Below are 24,932 nucleotides of genomic sequence, written 5' to 3' on the forward strand. Positions count from 1 at the left end.
ATCACTAGAAACAAACTACAAGTCCCAGGATGCACTGCACGATTAACGTCAACTCGAGGACCTCGGGTCTTCGAACTGGTTACCCTCGCCTGACTTGAATGGGAATTTTCGTCAATCCCGGAGAAAATTGACGTCTGTGACTTAGAGCAGATTTTGGAGTATTTGTACGCCTGTGTCGGTCGAGCGTGCATTTCGGAAGGGACAGCGTGGTATCTTTCTGATTAGGCGCGGCCCCGGGCAGCCTCACCCCCTTCTGGGGCTTCCGTGCGGCGGGAGGGCTCTGTTAGTTCGCCTCCAAGATGGCGACGCTGTTGGCGGTAAATTCGGGTAGGTACGGGCCGGGCCAGAAGGCAAGCTGTGGGGCAGGGTGCTGGTCCGTTCTTCAGGCAGAGACGCGGGCAGTGAGGTTCCTCGGAGTCCAGGTCCGCACTTGTGCATAGTTCCCGCTTCTCCCTAGCTCTGGGCCTAGAGTCCCGCCCCTCCCCAGTTTGAATGGCGCGCGTCGGCGCTGCGGCTCTAGCCCTAGAGTTGGGGCTTAAGGATCGAGGTACGGAGGCTTGGTCCTCTGGAACCGGGCGTGCAGTTCTCGCAGCCCAGGGCCGAGTCTGGTCCCTTCCATTCCCCACCCCATTATGTGTCTGCGGTCCGAATTCCTGCGGGATTTGCAGTTCTCCGGCAGTGAGGCCGGGAGACCTGAGATATTTTTCAGCCACGAGCGCAGGCTGAAAACTCGCACCTCAAAATGGACACTGGGGCCCTTCTTGGAGGTTGGGTGGGTGGGTGGGTGGGTCCTACAGGAAGAGAGGTCCCTTGATTATGAAGCCTGTAATCCGGAAGGTGGCCCAGGAGTGCCGTGATTCCCAGCTCTGCGTGTGTGGCCCGCCCCTGGATGCTCCTGTACCTTTGGAGCAGTAGGTCTTCGGGGAGGGGCAGAATCTAGAAGGGAGTAAAGAAACTCTGGAAGATTTGGATTGGGTCCTCTGGGCAATTCTCAATCAGGGGCGGAGCCCCCCCCCATCGGGGCGTTTGAAAGAGTGGGTGCATTTTGACTGTCACAATTCCTGGGATGCACCGCTGGTTGCTAGTGGGCGGGCCAAGGATGCCAAAAGTGCTGCAGCGGTCGGAGCGGGCCTGAAAATGAAGAATTTCCTGCTCAGAATGCCTTGATTGAGCCGTACTAAACTTCATGGGCGGTTAAGAGCACGTCTGTGTGGTAAATGCTTGTAGAGGATCTCACTCAAGAGGAGTCTTTTCTGGGCGCCTTTTCTTTCCGTCCTTATACAGTCTTTTTGTTGCTGGTTTGTTCTTTTCACACGACTGATATTCTTGAAAACTTGTCTAAACCTGACTTTCGCAAATCAAACCATTTCGGAAACACTACGATAAATTGTTGTATAATAATGCATGATTATGTTTATCGAGTACCTCCTTTTTCACAGCCACTGGACTAAGCGTTGTACTTTCATCTTATTTAGTCCCCTTTATACAACTCTGGGGTAGCTGCTATTAAACACCCCATTTGTGATAAAGCAAAAAATAAAAAAATAAAAAAAAAAAAAAAAAAAAAAAAAACACCCCATTTTACAGGTTAGGAAATAGAGTGTTAGAGTGGTTAAGTAACTTCTCCAAGGTTATACAGCTAATGATTCTAAGCCAGTCTTTGATACTTAAATGTCTACATGCTCCTACTTAAGCAAAACCTAATTCATTTCATTACATAATATTTCCATACATCTGAATGTAAGTAGTGAAATTACTTCCTTAGTACTGCTGTCCTGCCCTCCCACACAGATGTAAACTTAAAACAAGACTTGGGTGTTATATGTGTGGTTATATACTTTTCTTTAGTATGTACTCGTCTTAAGTTACTATCATTAAACATAAATCATTGAAGGAAAAGGAGTTGCCAACAGTTGCAAAGAATATACATTGTATAACAAGGCCTTGTGGCAGGAGTGTTTAATTGGCAACATAGAAAGGAAACATTTTAAAGAGCCCAGTCAGGAGAATATTTTTTTTAAAAAAGTAAATGTCCAGCGAAGCAACCCAAATGCCCATTGACGAATGAATGGGTAAACAATGTGGTCTATAGATATATAATGGAATGTTATTTAGCTTTAAGAAGGAAATCCTGTCCTATGCTCAGCATGAATGAACCTTGAAGACATTCTGCTAAGTGAAGGAAGCTAGTAACAAAAAGACAAATACTGTATGATTCTAGTTGTATGAGGGGTTGAAAGTAATAGAAACAAAAATGTTGGTTGCCAGAGGTTGGTGGGAGGGGGAAATGGGGAGTTGTTTAACGGGTACAAAATTCCAGTTTTGCAAGATGAAAGAGTTCTGGAGATATGTTGTACAACAATGTGAAAGCCCTTAATGCTACTGAACTGCACACTTCAAAATGTTTTTAAGATGGCAAATTCTATGTTATGTGCTTTTTACCATAATTCAAAAAAAAATTAAACATCTCAGAGTTGTAGAAGGGGAAAAAAGTAGAGGTAGAGTTTGAAGGCCTATGCCTGAGTTTCAGCGGCATGATTTACTAGTATTGTGACCTGTATCAGCCCCGCTGAGTAGACCTACAGGCTTGTGAGTAAGCAACCATTAACACTGACAATCCTTGGATGGCTGTCTGGTCACCCCTGTCCTGTTCATAGCATTGTCTATTTCAGACCTTTTCCACGCTCCTCATATCTTTAAGCTCCAACTGATCCCTCAGTCTCCTAGCCACAGAGAAAATAGAAGCCAACAGGCATGAACTCTTTTTTTCACCCTTGAACCTACAAACCTAGATATATCTGCACTCTTTCGAGTCAGTTTCCCTGTGTCTTCCTGTCCAAGGTAAATCCTGCCCTTTACACTCTTCTCCCCATTATTCCCTCCTCTCTCTTTTATTCCTTTTCTTTCCACTAGTTGCCCAAATCTTTATCTTGACCTCATGCCTCATTCCAGTTACTGTCCTTTTGCTCCTCTTCACAGTCAAACCTTTCAAAGATTCATCAGTGTTCAGACTCTGTTGCCATACCTTCTCCTCCTCTACCCACTCTAGTCTGTTCCCATCCTCCTAACAGCTCTCAACATTTACATGCTTTTCTGTTTCACTAAGTCCACCAGACATTTGAAATCTATCTCACTTGAGCTTTTAGGGTAAAGACCCAAATCCTTAACATGGGCAGGTAAGCCCTGCATGGTATGGCAGTTGCTTCCCTTGCTGATCCCTTCTTGGTACTCTCGCTCTCTTGGCATTTTCAGGGGTTTGAGAGTGCAGCATTTCCTCTTGCCTTGGGAACCCACATGCTGTCTTCTTTTCCTGCAGTGTACGTCCACCACCTCCCACTCCTACTTTTATCCTTCACATTTCAGCCTAATTATCACTTGCTCAGTGAATCCTTCCCTTCCCTGATCTCCCTGGCTAGGTCACATTCCCCTATTATGTGATCGTTGCCCTGGGTACTTCACCTTCATAGCACATACCATAATGGATATTGCCCATATATATGACTATATGGTAAATGTGCTTCCTCACTACACTGTGAGCTTACCTATACCTAGTACATGATGAATGAGTGAATAAATGTGACTTGCTGGAAGTATTCCTAAAATTTAGGAAAATAAATGTATTCCTCAAACAAGCAAATGACTTATGTTAAAAATACATATTTAGTAATTTGGAAAAATTATAGCCTCCTTTCATATGTAATCAATAACAGGGAGATATTTACCAAAATTAGTCAAACCAAAGACAAAATGAATATAAATCTTTGTTGCACCTACCTTCTGTGATGTGTTGATGTTAATGATGGATTCAGGAGGCTGGTATCTGTGGGGTTTTTTTTTTTTTTGGGCTGTACGCGGCCCTCTCACTGTTGTGGCCTTTCCCGTTGCGGAGCACAGGCTCCGGACACGCAGGCTCAGCGGCCATGGCTCACGGGCCCAGCCGCTCCACGGCATGTGGGATCTTCCCAGACTGGGGCACGAACCCGTGTCCCCTGCATCGGCAGGCAGACTCTCAACCACTGCGCCACCAGGGAAGCCCTATGTGGGGTTTTTTAGTGTAGATTTTTGATCTGTTATTGGATGCCTCCCCACAAATGGGGGGAAGTGAAATTCTCTCTAGAATTCACTGAGTTTATTCAAACTAAGTGTGTATAGTGCAAAGAAAGTTATTCTTCAGGGGTTCTATTGAGTATTACTTTTACAGACAGTTTACTTTTGTTAGCTTTTTGTCAGGTTTTAAAAATACCTGTGGTAAGGCAAGTTTCACATTTGCCTACAAGTCATTTTTGATAACTTTCCTTCATCCCCTGTGCCAATCAGTTACCAGTTCTGACTCTACCAACAGACCTTGCCTTTCTCTTTTACTGCCCTCATCCTGGTTAAGGTTCCATCACCTCATGAGTAGCTTACCTACCCAACATCCTTGGGTCCTGACACTTCATATTCTAGTTAGTCCATTGGTCACACCATTGTCCAATTTCACTTTGTCCTCTACTACTTGAAATATTCCCATTTACTAACAGGAAAAATTCCATCTTGGCCAGGAGTAGAAGGCTCAAACCTACTCTGTCCTTTGCAGCTGGAAAGAGCCAAGAAAATGATCTCTAGGGAAGTCAGTTAGTCACCATCCAACTAGCACCTCACAGGCAGTCACCAGGATCCAGAGTCAGGTCCTCATTTTGGCAGGCCTGGAACTGTGATGTTTGTTAGTGTATCCACAGTTGAGTAGATTCCAGTAATTGATGTTCTCTGATCACATTGGGAAAAGACAGATATATAAACCAGTATGTCAATTAATTGATCTTTAGTGGGAAGTACATCTGCATGGGTACTCATTTCATCAGCACATTTTTAATTCTAGAAATTTGTATGATGAGCTATATTTTTCATTAGAAGATTGGCAAGTTTAGGATCAAACAGGAGAAGCAAAGCAGGGAGTTGGATGGTTGCTCTCTATGTAAGGTCTAGACATGGTGATTCCCATTCCTCCACATCCCCACACCAAAGACCTGATGCAAAACTTCCTGCTCTGCCCTTCAGATTAGGTTAGAGTCTTCCTTTTATATGTTCGCATAGCACTCTGTACTTCTCCATTAGACTAGTACTTCTGTTTTTTTTTTTAATTTAATTTTTATTTTTGGCTGTGTTGGGTCTTCGTTGCTGTGCGTGGGCTTTCTCTTGTTGCGGCGAGTGGGGGCTACTCTTCGTTGCAGTGCGCGGGCTTCTCATTGCGGTGGCTTCTCTAGCTGCAGAGCATGGGCTCTAGGCACACAGGCTTCAGTAGTTGTGGCGCACGGGCTTCAGTAGTTGTGGCTCGCGGGCTCCAGAGCGCAGGTTCAGCAGTTGTGGCGCGTGGGCTTAGTTGCTCCGTGGCATGTGGGATCTTCCTGGACCAGGGCTCGAACCCTTGTCCCCTGCATTGGCAGGTGGATTATTAACCACTGTGCCACCAGGGAAGCCCTGGTAGTTGTGTTTTGAATCCTGCATTTAATGCCTGTCTTTCTTGTCAATCTATAAGTTCCCTGAGGCCTGGGATCCCGTCTGTCTTGCTTGCTCTGTAGTCCCTGGCACATGCATGGCCCTCAGTAAATGTTTGTTGAGTGAATGGCTGATCCAGCTTGACTGGTTTAGTCTGTCCTCTCCCTGCACATCCTTTTAAAAAAATTTTTTTGCCCAATAAATTGCCTTCTTCTGACAACATTGTTCATAAGATTGTAATGCATTTAGTTAGGTTATCTTGCATGTCATTCTGACTGTTCTGGTGACTTTAGTGGGATTTGTGTTTTCTCAGATGGCAGTTAAACATGTTTGCAGACCACCCTTTACGGTTTAAGCTATAGTTAGTTCATCTGTTGAGTGAGTGAGTGGTTTTGATTAGTTTCTCTTTCAGAGTCTTTATAAACACAGGGGTGCCATATCTGATTGTTTGCAAACAGAAACTTTGGGCTTCCAGGTCGTGTTTTTCAAACTATGCTTAGTAGCAAAAGCTCTCTAAGTATTACTTATTATTGTTATTACCTTTACAAAGCAAAATGTGATCCTTTTTATAAGAGTTTACAAAAGAATTCCATATTTCTATGTTGTTTTTTAATAGCTAGTGTCCCAGCCAAAATAAAAACTTATTTTTTCAGCTTCCAAGTTTTATAGAATCTGATTTTTCCCCCCCATTCTTGCTTTTCCTCTGGATGATAGGGAGGGAAGGAAAGGCAGTTACATTTATTGAGTGACTATGATATGCCAGACACTATATTGTATATTTTACCTAGTTTATCTCATTTAATTCATTCAACCCTATGAAGCAGGAGATGTCCCTATTTTATATAAAAGGAAACTGAAGTTCAAAGAGGTTATTTTCTCACTCCATGTCACGTGAGTAATATTAAGTGACAAAACCAGGTTCAGCTGATATTCCAATTTAAAGTCAGGATTTACTTTATATTAAGTTAGGTAAAATGACATTTATATTATTGCTTGTGAATTCTAATATTCTTTTATGTTAATGTTTGGTTTGTATATATAACTCCTTATATTTAAAAGTAGCTGTGAGCATGGCTAAAATGTATAGACGATAACCTTACCTTATTTTCCAAATATATGTTTTATTTGATGCTGATTTTTATTTTTTTTCTTTAAGCTGCTAGTCTGTGGGGTCCTTACAAAGACATTTGGCAGACTGTGGGAAATGCTCTTTGGAGAAGACAGCCTGAAGCTGTTCACCTTCTTGACATGATTTTGAAGAAACACAAACCTGACTTCATCTCATTGTTCAGAAACCCAGTAGGAAATTTTCTTTTTTTGCTTCTTGCATTTGCTTTTTCCTTTAAAGATTGAAGGAGCAAGTAAATTCTTAATGCATGTAAATGAAATGTTACTTGTTCTAGTCCATTGATTCAAGTTTTTTCTAAAAATGGAAGTTTCCTGGGAGCAATTATTATCTTTTTTCTCTTCTCCATAGAAGTTAATATTGTATTTATCTCTAGCTAGGAGATATCTTAATAGTATTTGAATACAATTTAGAAAGTTCCGTATATTTCAGAAATATGAGCCTCCTTGGAATTTCTGACTTATAGTTAATCTGTCTAAGCTTACTTAGTAAGATTGATTATTTTATTTATTCCCAGGTACACTTCAACATTTTAACTCTTCCTAATGTTATGTAAGTTGTGTTAGCAGTTAATTCTTACATATTGTTAATCACTGCATCTTGACGTACTTTTCAACCAGGGGTAGTGTACTTCAGTGGCAGGGATTCATACTTGGAAGCTCCTTTCCCTGCTGCTTGACAATTTTTTTTTATAGACCAGCAAGACCATCTAAGAACTATTTAAGAGCCCTAGCCTGGGAGCCAGTTGAGCTGAGTTCCAGTCTTGGCTCTACCACTAAAGAGTTGTATGACCACAGGCAAGTCACCTGACTTATCTGGGCATCAGTTTTTCCATTCTATTAATAGAGAAGTTGAATTAAATGACTGTATGGCCTTTTTCAAGGTGTAAATACCTAAGATTTTATGATCTATCAAGTAATTCTATACTATATGTTATTTGTTAAATATTTGCACTAAGTAAGCCTTTTTGCAAATAAGACTACATTTTAAAATAACATACTAATAAGCGATCATTAGCCCTACTAATTAATTCTATAATTCTTTTCGATTTGCTATTTCCCACTTGAAGATTTATTGTTTTTATATTTATTAAAGACATAATTGGAAAGTTTCTTAGACATTTGAAAAATAGTATGCTATTTTGTGTGATTTCTCAACATTTTGTAGTTCAGAGTTTAGCAGAAGCAGTTATTGAGAAGGTAATAACAGTATAAAAAGTTGAAAGTGATGTAAAATGTTACCTCATAAAGGTCTAACTATATCTGATAGTTAGACCTTTATCTGATAAGAAATGCTCCTGTTTGTCACTTTACCAGACTGCCTTGTGAATAAACTTCTCTAGGTAACAATTTACCTTGTCTCCATGTGCTATTGTCATTACATGATCCTATTTATTTATTTTTATTGTTGTAGCCAAAAAATGTTCAACAACACGAGAAGGTTCAGAAAGCCAGTACAGAGGGAGTTGCTATCCAGGGTCAACAGGGAACCCGACTTCTTCCTGAACAGCTCATTAAAGAAGCCTTTATCCTCAGTGACCTTTTTGATATTGGAGAATTGGCAGCTGTTGAGCTTCTCCTTGCTGGTAGGTTGACATTTAACTGAACCTATGCTAAGGTAGTACATAAATGTAAAATTATTCACTTGTAATTTAAAATATTATATTATTTAGATTCCAAAATAGTTTCTAAAGATGTAGTTTATTTGATATTCACAGTGTTTCCTTTTGTTTATCTTTTTTTTTTTTTTTTTTGTGGTACGCGGGCCTCTCACTGTTGTGGCCTTTCCTGCTGCGGAGCACAGGCTCCGGACGCGCAGGCTCTGCAGCCATGGCTCATGGGCCTAGCCGCTCTGCGGCATGCGGGATCTTCCCGGACCGGGGCACGGACCCATGTCCCCTGCATCGGCAGGTGGACTCTCAACCACTGCACCACCAGGGAAGCCCTCCTTTTGTTTATCTTTGACTAATGGGAAGGCTTTAGTTTAGTGATCAGAGTTGTTAAAGGAAATTTAACTTTTTTTTTTTTTTTGCTGTACACGGGCCTCTCACTGTTGTGGCTTCTTCTGCTGTGGAGCACAGGCTCCGGACGCTCAGGCTCAGCAGCCATGGCTCACGGGCCCAGCTGCTCCGTGGCATGTGGGATCCTCCCGGACCGGGGCACGAACCCGTGCCCCCTGCATCGGCAGGCGGACTCTCAACCACTGCGCCACCAGGGAAGCCCTTAACTGTTTTAAGATAGACTTTTTCATGGTAATTGACTAGCAAAGAATGACTCTATCTCAGAAGTTTTGTAGCACAAAGCATTTATTGTTATATAATGAGTAAGACGGTAAGGTCACTGCTTTTTTGGAGTTTCTTTTTGAGGGGGTGATTCAGATAATGAATAAAGAATAAGATAATTTCGATAATACTGAGTTCTAGGAAGAAAATAAAACAAGGCAGTGGGATATAGAGACATGGGGGGTGATAGGGGCACCTGTAAGTAGGGTACTTAGGGAAGGCCTCTCTGAGATTGGGGCATTTGATCTGCGACCTGTATGATGACAAGATACCAGAGTTGTTGGGGAAGGGTGTTCCAGGGAGAATAGACAGCTCAAGGTGCGAACAAAGGCCTGCTGAAGGCTACAAAGACCACTGTGGCTGGAACGTCAGGAACTAGGGAGAACGAAGGAAGACGAGGACAGAGCAGGAGTCGGATCGTAGTCTTGCAGGCCGTGAGGATTATTTGGATTTTATTCTAATTACAGTGGGAGGTTGTTGGCAGGGGCTTTAAGCAGGAGTTGCAGAATCCAGAATAACTGAAATTATTTCTCTGGCTGCTGTAGAGAGAAAAGATTGAAATTTCCATAAAATAAGCAGTTCATTTTGATTATAGCAAGGGAACCATGTGAAGAAGCCAGGTGGGCATTTTAATTGAAAGAAAGTCTAATATGTCTGAAGATAGCATGTGGCTGCCAGAATCCTTTTTGACCTAAGGCTGCATTAAAAGAAATATGATATTGAGAATGACTAATGTCGTTTTCCCATTCTGTGATGCACATGTTAACTGGCCATGCTTGAATTTTGAGTTTAACTCAAAACTTCATTTAACAGTTATTTTTTCTGTGCATATTATGGGCCAGGCACTGTGTTAAGACTCCAGGGTTATAAAGATGAATAAAACTTCAACTAGTGTAAAGGAGCTCATGGTCTAGTAATTGAGAAAGACATGGAAACCAATAACTATGCCACCATTAAGTGCACTAATGCAAGGTTTAGGGATTGTCCAGAGGGGAGGCATTTAAATTGACCTCAGGTTGTACAGGGAAGTCCACAAAGATAACGAGGCTTACGGTAGTTGTTGAAAAATGAGTAGGCATATGTCAGATGTAGTAAGTGTGCAGTCAGGAAGACAGAGGGCATCTAGACAGAAGAAATCGCCTGTAAGAGGTGTGAGGCAGTGAGATGAATTTGGGGAACAGAAGGGAGTAGACTGTAAGAGCGATTGGGCCAAGGGGCGAAAAAAACCATAGGAGATGAAACTGAAACTATAGGCAAAATAGTTCAGAAAAGAGAAAGTAGAACTTGTTCAAAGGAGAGCAGTTAAAAAGGGTGAGTAAGGCTTCCCTGGTGGCGCGGTGGTTGAGAGTCCGCCTGCCGATGCAGGGGACACGGGTTCGTGCCCCGGTCCGGGAAGATCCCACATGCCGCGGAGTGGCTGGGCCCGTGAGCCATGGCCGCTGAGCCTGCGCGTCCGGAGCCTGTGCTCCGCAACGGGAGAGGCCACAACAGTGAGGGCGAGTAAAAGCTGAAACATAAGAAAATGTTATTTAATTTACTAGGGGAAGAAACATACAAATATTTGAAAGACTTCTTGTGAAAGAGAGAAAACAATGGGTAGATGTTTGAAGTAGGGACTCTTAAGACCCTTTAAACCCTAAGGTTCTGTGATTTCTTTGAACTGAACATTGGTATAGTGATTTTTGTCTCAGCCTAAACACATACGTGTTTATTTACTAAATTATTTCTCAACTTCCTTTCCTAGGAGAGCACCAGCAGCCACATTTTCCTGGCCTCACCAGAGGCTTAGTAGCTGTTCTCTTATACTGGGATGGAAAGCGATGCATTGCAAATTCCCTGAAAGCCTTGATACAGTCTCGACGAGGAAAGACATGGACCCTCGAACTCAGGTCTGTTTACATGCTAAGATTTCAAGGGGTTAATTAGAAATTGCTTGAAGAATTATAATTTTAGAAACAAAAATTCTCTTTAGTAGGTATAATTTAAGTGTATAACCTAAGCTGAGTAATAAATAACTCCCTTATTCTGCCAAGAATGACACAACAGTTTAAACCTGCTTTATTTTGTTTACAAATGAAATGTAATTCAGTTATTTATGGTTAGAAGTTTATTGAAACACAATGATCTAAAAAGAATGGCAAGAGCTAGGTTATAACTCATCCTCGTTGTTTCCAGTAACCCAACATTGTCATCAAGAGTGTTTGCTATATCCATGTGATGAGAAAGTATAAACATTACTGTTCATTATAACTTTATTGATTATTTTCATTACAGTCCAGAGCTGGTTTCCATGACAACACGGTTTACTGATGAGCTGATGGAGCAAGGATTGACTTACAAAGTTCTTACTCTTGTGTCACAGATTGATGTTAACAATGAGTTTGAGAAACTACAGCGTGAGAGAGGTTTGGGCAGTGAAAAACATCGAAAAGAGGCAAGGGTTCAATGACATCAATTCATGGGTTGTCTGTGTCACCTCTTGGAGGCAGAAAAGTCATGTCACTTAGAACATTCTTCTAATACAGGCATAGGAAAATTAACAATGCCTAGGAAAGTGTGTAGGCAGTTGTGTCCATGAAATTGACTTGCACTTGTTTCAGCCTCTTTCTAGTCACTATATGCCATGCTAGCACTTTTTCTGGAATGAGTCCTTTAAGAAATTTCTTTTTTTTTTAATTTATTTTTGGCTGTGTTGGGTCTTTATTGCTGCGCGCGGGCTTCCTCTAGTTGCAGCGAGCGGGGGCTACTCTTTGTTGCGGTGTGCGGGCTTCTCATTGTGGTGGCTTCTCTTGTTGCAGAGCACGGGCTCTAGGTGCGTGGGCTTCCGTAGTTGTGGCACGTGGGCTCAGTAGTTATGGCTCGTGGGCTCTAGAGCACAGGCTCAATAGTTGTGACGCACGGGCTTAGTTGCGCCACGGCATGTGGGATCATCCCAGACCAGGGCTTGAACCCGTGTCCCCTGCATTGGCAGGCTGATTCTTAACCACTGCACCACCAAGGAAGCCCCGTGGACTTTAAGAAATTGATTGTCCTGTAGAGGAGGTTGGGACTTAAGATTGAGGAATTAACAGTAGGGTTTGTTCAGAATTGCAGAGGTGAGATTTTAGGGTCACTTATGGATTCAGATACATTTATATGGTTCGTCTTTATGATAGATAGTTTACATTTTGGAATAAGATCAGGCTTCAGTGTAATTTATTTATACCAATAATCATTCATCTTTATTTCTAGGTTTCTGATCTCATCAAGGAGTGCAGGCAGTCTCTGGCAGAAAGCCTTTTTGCGTGGGCTTGCCAATCACCTTTAGGCAAAGATGACACTCTGCTCCTTATTGGACATTTGGAAAGAGTGACTGTTGAGGCTAATGGCTCGTTGGATGCAGTGAATCTGGCTCTTCTTATGGCACTTCTGTACTGCTTTGATATCAGTTTTATAGAACAAAGCACAGAGGAACGTGATGGTATTGGATTTTGTACCTATTAATACATTTATTTCAAAAATCAGATTTAATTGTGGAGATAACATTTAAGACGGATGATTTTTTAACAACTAAGATAAAAATAGTATATTTTATTCCTTTGTGTGTAATTCATTCATATTTGAATACTTAGATATAAGATCACATTTTTAAAGTAATTGCAGCCTCGTTAGATATTTCTGTTATCTTTTGAGGTTTTGGAATGGGAAAGTACTAAGGGATTTGCGATATATGTTTGTTGAGTTAGGCATGCCTAATTTACTTGCTTGTTTTTTTTTTTAATTAATTTATTTATTTGGTTGTGCCAGGTCTTAGTTGCGGCAGGTGGGCTCCTTAGTTGCGGCATGTGGACTCCTTAGTTGTGGCAGGTGGGCTGCTTAGTTGTGGCTCACCCATTCCTTAGTTGCGGCATGCAAACTCTTAGTTGCGGCATGCAAACTCTTAGTTGCGGCGTGCATGTGGGATCTAGGTCCCTGGCCAAGGATCGAACCTGGGCCCCCCGCATTGGGAGCGCAGAGTCTTAACCACTGCGCAACCAGGGAAGTCCCCCTACTTGCTTGTTTCTTTACTATTCACATTTTAAACCTTTCATTCTAAGGGAGGATAACTATAATTTTTAGTAATATATTATCTTTGACTTTTTTTTTCTGTGAAGTAGATAAAATTTCTCTTGGTAACCTTGTAAATAGTTACTGCTTAGAACCGAGGATCTCAAAAATGATTCCCACAAAGGAAGCTTATTGCCATTTAATGTCATAAATATTTATAATTATTCCAGCAGTTGTCCGCTGTCCGCTTTTGATTGTATCATCCCCGTCTCCTTTCGTTAGGTATGTGAGGGGACCAGACATTTCCCACTCCTCTTTGGTGATCATCCTTAGCCATTACAAAAGGCTTATTTAAAATACAACTACTCCTTACCTCCAATCAAATTGTCACATAGTACATTGTGTGTCACATAACAAGCAGTACCTGTGCTTCTCATATAGGAATGCTGCCAGTTAATGCATTGGTCAGATTTCCTGTATTGAATGAAATGAATCACAGAATTAAGTAGATGTAGTCTGTTTTTATGATAGTATACTTATTATTTCAAACATTAATTATAATTAGTCATAATTTTTTGATGGGAATACTCTGACTTTCTAATTCTTAGACATTATTCCTGTATATCCAAAGTAAAAATTTCTCTACTTTGGTATAGTTGTCTATTTTTGTTTTCAGATATGATTCATCAACTTCCACTGTTGACAGAGAGACAATACATTGCAACAATTCACTCTCGTCTTCAAGACTCACAGCCTTGGAAACTGCCGGGGCTGCAAGCCACTGTGAGACTTGCCTGGGCACTGGCGTTGAGGGGGATATCTCAGCTCCCTGATGTGACAGGTAAACTGATTGTAGGTCATTTTGTTATGAGGAAATGACATATCAACGTTTAACGCATTTCGGAAAAGGTGTTATCTTTTTCTTTTTTTTATTTGGCCGTGCCGTGTAAGGAAAAGGTGTTATCTTTGACATGTATAAGCATGAGCCTAGGAAGATACCTAGAGTTGTGGTAAATGAAATTTTGTATTGTGAAATACGGACCTTTTCCTTTTTTCTTGTCTCCCAAAAGAAATTATTTGAAAATTTTTTTCCCTTTCTTGCAGCCAGTGACAATTCTCTTTTAGCTTCTTTTTTTCCTTAAGAGTTTTAAATTTGAAATGTCAGTATAACTTTTTTTTTTACATTTTTCTTTTTGGTTTTGTTCACAGACAGACTAATTTTTCTCACATTGTGTCAGATTAAAAACTACTATTATTTTAAAATACAGTATATTAGGTGATATTTGGTTCAATCAATAATGGATGTGGAATCTGACTTCTAACAATCTGTTACCCACTATAGCATATCCTCTTCTGCTGTTTATGTTCATGTAATTATCATACTAATAGTGGTTTACTCTAACAGGACGAGAACTATGCTTTTGTTGTAATTTGAAGCCCCCAAAATTGTCACTTCTGTAGGTTTTTACGGTAAATCTGGAAAGGTTTTATTAAAGTTTACAGTCCATGTCAAAGTCTCCTAGTCTTAGAGTGTCAGCAGATTCCAGTATCTTATCAACTGTATGATTCCAGAACATTTTGTTCTCTAGTCTCATGCTGTTCCCAAGTGGGCTGTGGAAAGATTTTTTTTTTTAATTTTTGAAATTTATTTATTTTTTCTACAGCAGGTTCTTATTAGTTATCTATTTTATACATATTAGTGTATACATGTCAATCCATATCTCCCAATTCATCCCCCCCCCCAACCAGTTTCCCTTTTTGGTGTCCATACGCTTGTTCTCTACATCTGTCTCTATTTCTGCCCTGAAAACCAGTTCATCTGTACCATTTTTCTAGGTTCCACATATATGCGTTAATATACGATATTTGTTTTCCTCTTTCTGTCTTACTTCCCTTGTATGACAGTCTCTAGATCCATCCACATCTCTACAAATGACCCAGTTTGTTCCTTTTTATGGCTGAGTAATACTCCATTGTATATATGTACCACATCTTCTTTATCCATTCGTCTGTCGATGGGCATTTAGGTTGCTCCCATGACCTGGCTATTGTAAATAGTGCTGCAGTGAACATTGGGGTGCATGTGTCTTTTTGAATTAGGGTTTTCTCTGGGTATATGCCCAGTAGTGGGATTGCTGGGTCATATGGTAATCTATTTTTAGTTTTTTAAGGAACCTCCATACTGTTCTCCATAGTGGCTGTATCAATTTACATTCCTACCAACAGTGCAAGAGGTTCCCTTTTCTCCACACCCTCTCCAGCATTTGTTGTTTGTAGATTTTCTGATAAGCCCATTCTAAATGGTGTGAGGTGGTACCTCATTGTAGTTTTGATTTGCACTTCTCTAATAATTAGTGATGTTGAGCAGCTTTTCATGTGCTTCTTGGCCATCTGTATGTCTTCTTTGGAGAAATGTCTATTTAGGTCTTCTGCCCATTTTTGGATTGGGTTGTTTGTTTTTTTAATATTGAGCTGCATGAGCTGTTTATATATTTTGGAGATTAATCCTTTGTCCGTTGATCATTTCCAAATATTTTCTCCCATTCTGAGGGTTGTCTTTTCGTCTTGTTTGTAGCCTCCTTTGCTTTGCAAAAGCTTTTAAGTTTCATTAGGTCCCATTTGTTTATTTTTGTTTTTATTTCCATTACTCTAGGAGGGGGATCAAAAAGGATCTTGCTGTGATTTATGTCATAGAGTGTTCTGCCTGTGTTTTCCTCTAAGAGTTTTATAGTGTCTGGTCTTACATTTAGGTCTCTAATCCATTTTGAGTTTATTTTTGTGTATGGTATTAGGGAGTGTTCTAATTTCATTCTTTTACATGTAGCTGTCCAGTTTTCCCAGCACCACTTATTGAAGAGACTGTCTTTTCTCCATTGTATATCTTTGCCTCCTTTGTAATAGATTAGTTGATCATAGGGGCATGGGTTTCTCTCTGGGCTTTCTATCCTGTTCCATTGATCTATATGAAATGTTTTTGTGCCAGTACCATATTGTCTTGACTACTGTAGCTTTGTAGTATAGTCTGAAGTCAGGGAGTCTGATTCCTCCAGCTCCGTTTTTTTCCCTCAAGACTGCTTGTGGAAAGCTTTTTTTGTGTTACAAGATTTTCTTTGCCCAAGTATTTTTTTTTAATAAATAAATTTATTTCTTTATTTATTTTTGCGTGCATTGGGTTTTTGTTGCTGCACACGGGCTTTCTCTAGTTTTGGGGAGTGGGGGCTACTCTTTGCTGTGGTGTGCAGGCTCTCATTGCAGTGGCTTCTCTTGTGGAGCATGGGCTCTAGGCGCATGGGCTTCAGTAATTGTGGCATGTGGGCTCAGTAGTTGTGGTGCACAGGCTTAGTTGCTCCACGGCATGTGGGATCTTCCTGGATCAGGGCTCGAACCCGTGTCCCCTGCATTGGCAGGTGGATTCTTAACCCCTGAGCCACCAGGTATTTTTTATATTAAAGCTGGTAGATGGCAAATTAGACATTTACAGTCATGTACAAATTCTGTTTCTCAACTATACCTCTTATTCATTTACAAGTCTTATTTCAGTACTTCTCTGGCATAAAATTACTGTATACTTTTAAGTAGCTGTGTGATAGTTAATCAAATTCATATACTGTAAATTACTGTACCATTGGCCTAATCTTGAGAGGCACAGTAGAAAATACTATATACTTCACTACATAAGAATAGGATTCCAGGCCTAGTTTCAAGTCCTAGATCTTTGGCTACTTAATCTCTTTAGTTTTACATGCTCATACCCTTTTATAATCTTTAAAATTAAGGGTATTATAATGAATGTTTTTCTTTTTTTCTTTTTTTTTTTTTGGCTGTGCTGCATGGCTTGCGGTATCTTAGTTCCCTGACCAGGGATTTGACAGGCCCTCGGCAGTGAAAGCGCAGAGTCCTAACTACTGGACCACCAGAGAATTCGCTATAATGAACATTTTAAAGTATACATTTTAATCTGTTAATTTGTATTTTAAAAATTACTAGAAAAGATGAATAGCTTATATTGCAGAAATGGTCATTTCTTGAAATAATCCAGACGAGTTTTAACAAAGATGTGAATTTTGAAAAATTAGTCCCTACTGTTTTTGTAGACTTCTGGACATTTTATAAAATATGTTTATTACATTATTTTATAAAAAGTGTGTTTTGAATTTTACTAAATTGAGACGATAAAACTCAATTTACATTAAGATATTAGTGTGCTTTATTACCTAAGTAAGTAGTCTTCAAGAAATAGTTCTTAATTCCAGTATTTCTGAATTCAAGTGAAGGCTTGGAACTAGTTATTGTTATTAATATTTAATTAATATTAATAATTAATAATTTTAGTAATCACTACTGTTAGTAGTATTAAAGAATTAAGAAACTATTTTGTTCTCAAGGAGTTTGTATGATATGGGTAGATATACAGGCTTTATTTCAAAATGTAAAACAACACATAAACAAAAAACGGGAAAAACCAACCAATCTCTTTTCCTCTGGTTGAGACTATCCTGGTTTATATCTATTCCTGACCCTTTTCAAGGCATTGAAAGTGTACTTTAAGTAACAGAATGTATTTGGTCTCTATGACGGTGAAGCAGAATAAGCTATTTAACATTTTTTTTTCAAAGACATTATCACAAAATTACCTAGTAATTAAAAAATTTTATTTATTTATTCATTTTTGGCTGCGTTGGGCCCTCGTTGCTGTGCGTGGGCTTTCTCTAATTGCGGCGAGCGGGGGCTGGTCTTCATTGTGGTGCAGGGGCTTCTCATTGCGGTGGCTTCTCTTGTTGTGGAGCATGGGCTCTAGGCACGCAGGCTTCAGTAGCTGTGGCACGCAGGCTCAGTAGTTGTGGCTTGCGGTGTCTAGAGCACAGGCTCAGTAGTTGTGGTACACGGGCTTAGTCCCTCTGCGGCATGTGGGATCTTCCCCGTCCAGGGCTCAAACCTTTGTCCCCTCCATTGGCAGGTGGATTCTTAACCACTGTGCCACCAGGAAAGTCCCTTAAGTAATTTTTTTATCACTCTCGATGTTATTGTGAAGAGTAGATGATTTTCTAATGTACTTTTTCTGTAGTTCTTTGGGGTTTGTGAGTCAATTACAGTTACACACTGTCTTATTTTGTGTACAGAACATGTTAGAAGGTTGAGAAGAGATCTTAATTTTGAACCATCAGCAGAATATTTTGAGATATTATAATCCAGTTTAGTAATTTTTCCTCCATGTGCTGTTTTTCTAAATGTGTTCCTAGCTCTGGCTGAATTCACAGAAGCAGATGAAGCAATGGCAGAGCTCGCAATTGCAGACAGTGTTTTCCTGTTCCTCACTGAATCCGTAGTGGTGTCAGAAAACTTCTATCAGGAGGAATTTTATATTCGTAGAATCCATAATCTCATTACAGATTTCCTGGCACTTATGCCAATGAAGGTAAGTGTAATAATGTAGGATGAGTAAAAAGTAATAGAAGAATTTTATAAACTAATTTAAAATTGACTAACCAACTTTATGTTTTGGAAACTAATAAAATCTTTTACTGTAGACTAATATTTGGCAGTAGTTGTTATGTTACAGCTTGTGAATTAGTTTGTGATTCATGAAAATGAAATAATGTAAGACCCATTAACTGAGAACAAGCTAAAAGGAAGAAATATTTGACGTTGAGAATTGTTTGTAATGAGAAAATAATAGGCAAATGAAAATGCTTCTGTGGGGAGAAAATTATTAACTTCATGCTACCCTGGAGAATCAGTGCTAAGGTTGTCTTATTTAATGCCTTTTATACATGATTTGGAAGAGATACAGTGGAGAATCTCCAGTTTTATAGTTTCATAGATAATTGTTTAGACTCTTAATTATAGTGTATAAATAGACCTCCACATAGATACGGGTGAAGTAATGGGTTTAAGACGCTAATGCAAAGGTTGCTTTTTTTCTTTCTTTCTTTTTCCTTAGTAACAGGGCCCAGGGGCCCTGCCTGCCTTTAGTGAGGTTACATTTGAATAAAGTGCTCGAGCTATAACTTTGATCCAAAAAGGAATTCTTAGAGCCATTTCAGACAGTTCCTACATAGCATATGTTCTGTGTGCCATTTTGTGTCAAGGAAGCCATCAGAGTCGTGGCAGGAAGTAAAGGAGGGGGTAAAGTCTTATAAAACTGCCTTTTGTGTGTGTGTGCATAAAAAAAGCACCTGAAGGGTCTACACTTATAATACTAATGTGCAGTTCTGATATCATACCTACTGAAAAACATAAGGCAAATGGAAAAACTACCCAGAATGGTAGCAAACAAGGAATGAAGTGCTTACTCATGATATAATGAATCAAGTGTTCATTGAGTTTCTCCTGTATTCCAGGTAACCTTGCTAGGAATTGTGAAGAAAACAAATAAGTAGGAGATTGATTCCCTGCCAGCAAAGAATATATAGTCTAGTTCAGCGGTCCCCAACCTTTTTGGCACCAGGGACTGGTTTCGTGGAAGATAATTTTTCCATGGAAGCCGGGGGAGGGGGTTGAGGGGGATGGTTCAGGCGGTAATGCGAGCGATGGGGAGCGATGGGGAGCGGCAGATGAAGCTTCTCTGATTGCCTGCTGCTCACCTCTGCTGTGCGGCCTGGTTCCTAACAGGCCACAGACCACTACTGGTCCACGGCCTGGGGGTTGGGGACCCCTGGTGTCTAGTTGGAGAAATGAGATATACACAGAAAAATACAGGTAGTAACAGTAAGTAAATGACAGGTATAGACAGTAAATTACAGTGGATTTCTTAGGCTAAGGATAGCTCACTCAGGACTGGAACAGTCAAGGAGTGTTTAACAGGTAACTTGAGACCTCATCAGCCTTGAAGGATGTGATAGATGAACATCATAGAATTTTGGAATAGGAAGAAATCCTTTCATTTTACATTTGTGGAAATGAAGCCTTAGAAAGGGTTAAGGCTTTAACTTTTTCCTAGTTATTGGTCCAGAAGGGACTTTTACTATGGAAAGATGGTGGTCATCTGGAAAGATAAAGGCTGAGAGGAGTTTGAATAAACAAAGTCATATATGGCTTGGATAGGGTAAACAATGAACTTATTCACACAATTTTGGGACACTAGAATTTTGTTAATAGATATAGTACTATTTAGGTTATCTATGTCTTCTTAAATGAGCTTTGAAGGTTTGTGTCTGTCAATGAATTTGTTTATTCCAGTTATCAAATCAATTGGCATAAAGTTATTCCTAATATTCCTAATATCATACTTTTTAATGTCTGTATGATCTGTAGTGATGTTTCTTCTTTCATCCCTAATATTGGTTAATTTGTGTTTTCTCCCTTTTTTCTTAACCCGGCTAGAGATTCATCAATCTCATTGATCTCTCCAATGAGCCAGCCTTTGGCTTTGTTGATTTTCTTATATTTTCTTTCACTGTTATTGATTTCTGCTCTTATTATTTTTTTCCTCTCTGCTTGGGTTTTAATTTGCCCTAATCATTTCAGTTTTTTACCACAGAAGCTTAGATTATTGATTTGAAACCTTTCTTTTTTTCTACTATGGGCATTTAATGTTATAAATTTAACTGTGATTTCTGGTTTAATTGGGTCACACAAAGTTTGATATGTTGTGTTTTCATTTTTATTCTATTTAATGTATTTTGTAGTTTTCCTTGAGACTTCTTTGATTGCTGAGTTATTTACAAGTACATTGTTTAATTAAGAAATGTTTGGGGAGCTAGTTTTGCTCATTACATGACTATAGTGGTGGTATTAGTAGTTAGTAGGTAGTACCAGGGATGCTAAATGTCCTGTAATGTTTAGAATCATCCAACCTAGTGAAGAAGTATCCTACCCCAAATGTCAGTAACTGAGGAACACTTTAGTTAAAATTAACTTATCTGTAGTGGAAAATGCATTGAAGTCATAAGATATTACAAATTATGGTTAATAATATTGCAGTAAAATTCCTAGCATATTTCTTTTTTTTTTTTTTTTTTTTTTTTTTTTTCGCGGTACGCGGGCCTCTCACTGTTGTGGCCTCTCCCGCTGCAGAGCACAGGCTCCGGACGCGCAGGCTCAGCGGCCATGGCTCACGGGCCTCTCTGCTCCGCGGCATGTGGGATCTTCCTGGACCGGGGCACGAACCCGCGTCCCCTGCATCGGCAGGCGGATTCTAAACCACTGCGCCACCAGGGAAGCCCCCTAGCATATTTCTTCACATTTTTAAAGTGGAATAGATATTTAAACAATATTTTTCTTTTATGTAATCACTTTTAGACAGTTGCCTGATTTTCTGATTTCATTATTATTAACCCATATAATAAATTTACATATAAACTATATAATAAATTTAATAGGTGAAGCAGTTGAGGAATCGGGCAGATGAAGATGCTCGAATGATTCACATGAGTATGCAGATGGGCAACGAACCCCCCATTTCACTTAGAAGGGATCTGGAACAGTTAATGCTCTTGGTAAGTTGTTATATTGGATGTACTATCATCTCCCTCTCTCCGTTATTTTTTCCCTACCTTTGGAAAATTTCAGATCTCATATCTTAAATATACAAGTGAATTCAATAAAAATGTAAATTTTTATTTAAAAGTAATTTTTGAGTTACAGGCATTTTCCCACAGTCTTTGTTTACTGTTTGCAGATTGGTGAGCTATATAAAAAGAATCCTTTTAATTTGGAGCTTGCACTAGAATACTGGTGTCCCTCAGAACCTCTTCAGACTTCCACTATCCTGGGTTCTTACCTTGGGGTGGCTCATCAGCGACCCCCTCAGCGCCAGGTGAGCTCCTAGTTTTTCTACTTTTGTACTCTGGGATGGTAACTGGAAATCTTAAAAACATGAAAAATGGTATTTCCTGCTGTTATTGCTGTTTGTGCAAATGAACATTATTGTAACCTTTAGACATTTATACTTTTTATTTAAGGAAATTGAAACTCTTAAATTGATCTGATCATTTTGGAGTTTATGTAGTCAGCCTTTTATTAGATTCTAGCTATGCATCAAAGCATTAGACACAGAAAAGTGCCTAGTTTCTTTATGAGTTGCTTACTTGGATTTAATTAGTATTTATTAACATACTCTGTCCTCTAGAAGCATGACAAAGAATATACATCATTCTTAGCAAGTTGAGGAAGATAGGAGAGGTAAAAATACTACAGGGAAAAGGCTTAGAAGTTATAATTAATGACAGAATGCCTATGAGTCAGTAGATAATGTAGGAAAAAGTCCATTTTCTATCCTGTAGTAACTAAAGGATGCTGTGCAGCAGCAAATCAGATGGATTGCCATATCTGTCTTCATCTCTTTGGGATTTTCTGTTCTAGATGTTTTCATGCATATAATACAATTTTCATTTATGTTAGCTAGAGTCTAAGATCAGGACCTCCCCTTTTTTTAACTGTATTTCTTACATTTATTGTTTCACTTTTTTCCATTTAAAAAGTTTTGGAGAAGGGTTTATTAAAACTTTATAAATACTAAAAGAAATTTCCATTATGAAAATTTGCAAACATATGAAAGCGAGAATAATTATAATAAACACCCAACATCTTAATTTATTTTTATTATTTTTACAGCAAATTCCCCTTTCCATTTAATCATTTATTTATTGACTGTGTTGCGGTATGTGGTATCTTAATTCCCCAACCAGGGATCAAACCGGTGCCCCCTGCAGTAGAAGGGTGGAGTCCTAACCACTGGACTGCCAGGGAATTTCCCCAGAAGAATTTCTTTTTTTTTTTTTTCTTGCCTTGTGACTTGTGGTCCCTTAGTTCCCCAACCAGGGATTGAACCCAGGCCCTCAGCAGTGAGAGCATGGAGTCTTAACCACTGGACCACCAGGGAATTCCCCAACATCTTAATTTAATAGCTGTTAACATCTTGCCATGTTCACTTCCACTCTTGTTATTTCTCCTGCTTTTATTTTGCTGGATTATTTTAAAGTAAACTATAGGCAGCATGACCTTTCACCTCTCATTGGTTAAGTTAGTATCTCTTAAAAATAGGGATATTTTTCTGTATAATCATAAAATTGTTATACCTAACAGATTTAACAATTTCCAGAGATCTGACATTTTTGGTTCTGAGTTCCAACTAATTAGTCTGAATAATATGTTTAGTTGTTGATAATAGATTTAAGGCATAAGCAAGAGAAAAGAGAAATCTAAGAAGTAGACTTAGAGAACAGGAGCGTAGGAACATGTATTGGCCAGAACGCAAAACAGAATATGTTTAGGTTACTATAAAAAGTTCTTTCAGGTTCCTAGATCTTCATACTAAATTTGACTAGGATTTAGGAACTCTGGGTTCTAAGTGTACCTTTGAATTTGCTAGTTAATTTTAAATGAGTAAATTTCTTCAGTTGTTCTACATATTTAGAATGTGAGTAGTCTTATGTTTTGTGACATTAAGATGTTTTTAAAAATGTACTTTATGTTCACAAAGATATTCTATAATTGCATTAAATTGCTAATGACAAAGTTGAAAATGCAATTTTTCATAAATAGAATACCAGATTATTTTGTCTTGGGTGGGGAGTTAAATGAGAGTACTTAATTCATTTTAGCTCATATGTAGTCTTTATTAGCTAGTCCATGTTAGCTTAAAGTTGAGATATGGGGCTTCCCTGGTGGCGCAGTGGTTGAGAGTCCGCCTGCCGATGCAGGGGAAATGGGTTCGTGCCCCGGTCTGGGAAGATCCCACATGCCGCGGAGCGGCTAGGCCCGTGAGCCATGGCCGCTGGGCCTGTGCGTCCGGAGCCTGTGCTCCGCAACGGGAGAGGCCACAACAGTGAGAGGCCCACATACCGCCAAAAAAAAAAAAAAAAGTTGAGATATGCTTTATGTAAACTGTTGGTTTTTCCCTATTTCAGGTTGTCTTGTCAAAGTTTGTTAGGCAAATGGGTGACCTGTTGCCTCCAACTATTTATATTCCTTATCTGAAAATGCTCCAGGGATTGGCCAATGGGCCCCAGTGTGCCCACTACTGTTTTAGTCTACTCAAAGTCAATGGTAGCAGTCACGGTAAGAAAAATCTAGTTGTTGTCTAAGTTTGTTTTGACATTCAGTATCCTTCTACCTATTAAAGCATATTGGTTATATGTGCTAGGTTCTACTGGGCGTATACGTTATTTTTATAACAGAGAGAAGCCCACTGCTGGCTTTATGTATGGCGATGCTTTGATTATGGTCTCACAGACTGGAGAGTTACCATTTGCTTTATAAAATACAGTTCAGTTTAAGAAATGAGAATTAATATACATTTTTAAGAACACATCTGGTGCTCAAAGCAAAATATACACCTTTGCTACATAAGTTTGATTTCTTTATCTTCATAAGTCCTTATTTTCTAAATTTCTGTTCTTACAGTTTTTCTTTCAACCCTCTCCCAATTTCCTCACTTAATTTTCAGACTTGAGTCTGGTTACACCAAAAATAGTGCAAAAGGGAAGAGGAAGAAATATTTATTAAACACCTCTGTCAGGTAGATATTATTACTTTCATTTTTACATGTGAGGAAACTGAGGTTTAGCAAAGTTAAGTAATTTACCAAAGGTCACGAGTCACAGGGAAGCCATGATTGGAACTGAGATCTGCCTGGCTCCAAGACTTGTGTTTTGACTATTCTGTCAAGCCTTCCTTGTCTTATCTGCTAGGCTTTTGCTCTCAGTGCTTGGTATGTAATAGAGTACTGTAATTTGCAAATCTAGATGGTAGTTCTCTCTCTCTTTGGGAATTTAATTTAAGCTCAACATTTGGGAACTACTCATGGGAAAAGCAGCCCTGTATAGTTACATGACAATACAGAGTATTGTCCTGGATTCGAAGTAGGTAACTGACATCCAAAGTAATTTACCTTTGCATTACATGGGCACCACCCAGTTTTAGTCCCAGGGAGAAATTGATCCAGAGTTTAGTTTACAGAGGGTTTCTAACCCATTTTCAACACACAGCTTATCTAGGACAAAGGCAAACAAAGTTTATTGTTTTAAATTTATTTTCTTCCTCCATTTCCAAGCAAATGCTTAGACAATTTTGAAAGGAAAT

General features: G+C 39.4%; 1 protein-coding gene across 2 annotated transcripts in view; it reads left to right on the forward strand.

Moving 5' to 3' along the window:
* Nucleotides 1–299: 299 nt before the first annotated feature.
* The window catches only part of NUP205 (nucleoporin 205), a gene marked incomplete at its 5' end in the record, with an annotated part of 82,028 nt that continues 57,395 nt past the window's right edge, over nt 300–24,932 (forward strand). For both annotated transcript variants that reach the window (XM_079711111.1, XM_079711112.1), the window contains 11 exons: nt 300–327; nt 6,632–6,774; nt 8,015–8,186; nt 10,627–10,771; nt 11,157–11,316; nt 12,114–12,342; nt 13,585–13,749; nt 18,149–18,324; nt 21,230–21,346; nt 21,529–21,666; nt 23,759–23,909. In XM_079711111.1, the coding sequence (XP_079567237.1) occupies nt 300–327; nt 6,632–6,774; nt 8,015–8,186; nt 10,627–10,771; nt 11,157–11,316; nt 12,114–12,342; nt 13,585–13,749; nt 18,149–18,324; nt 21,230–21,346; nt 21,529–21,666; nt 23,759–23,909 (1,624 nt within the window). The remainder of the gene's footprint in view (nt 328–6,631; nt 6,775–8,014; nt 8,187–10,626; nt 10,772–11,156; nt 11,317–12,113; nt 12,343–13,584; nt 13,750–18,148; nt 18,325–21,229; nt 21,347–21,528; nt 21,667–23,758; nt 23,910–24,932) is intronic.

Source organism: Hyperoodon ampullatus, assembly GCF_949752795.1.
Source record: "Hyperoodon ampullatus genome assembly, chromosome: 9".
NCBI lineage: Eukaryota > Metazoa > Chordata > Mammalia > Artiodactyla > Ziphiidae > Hyperoodon > Hyperoodon ampullatus.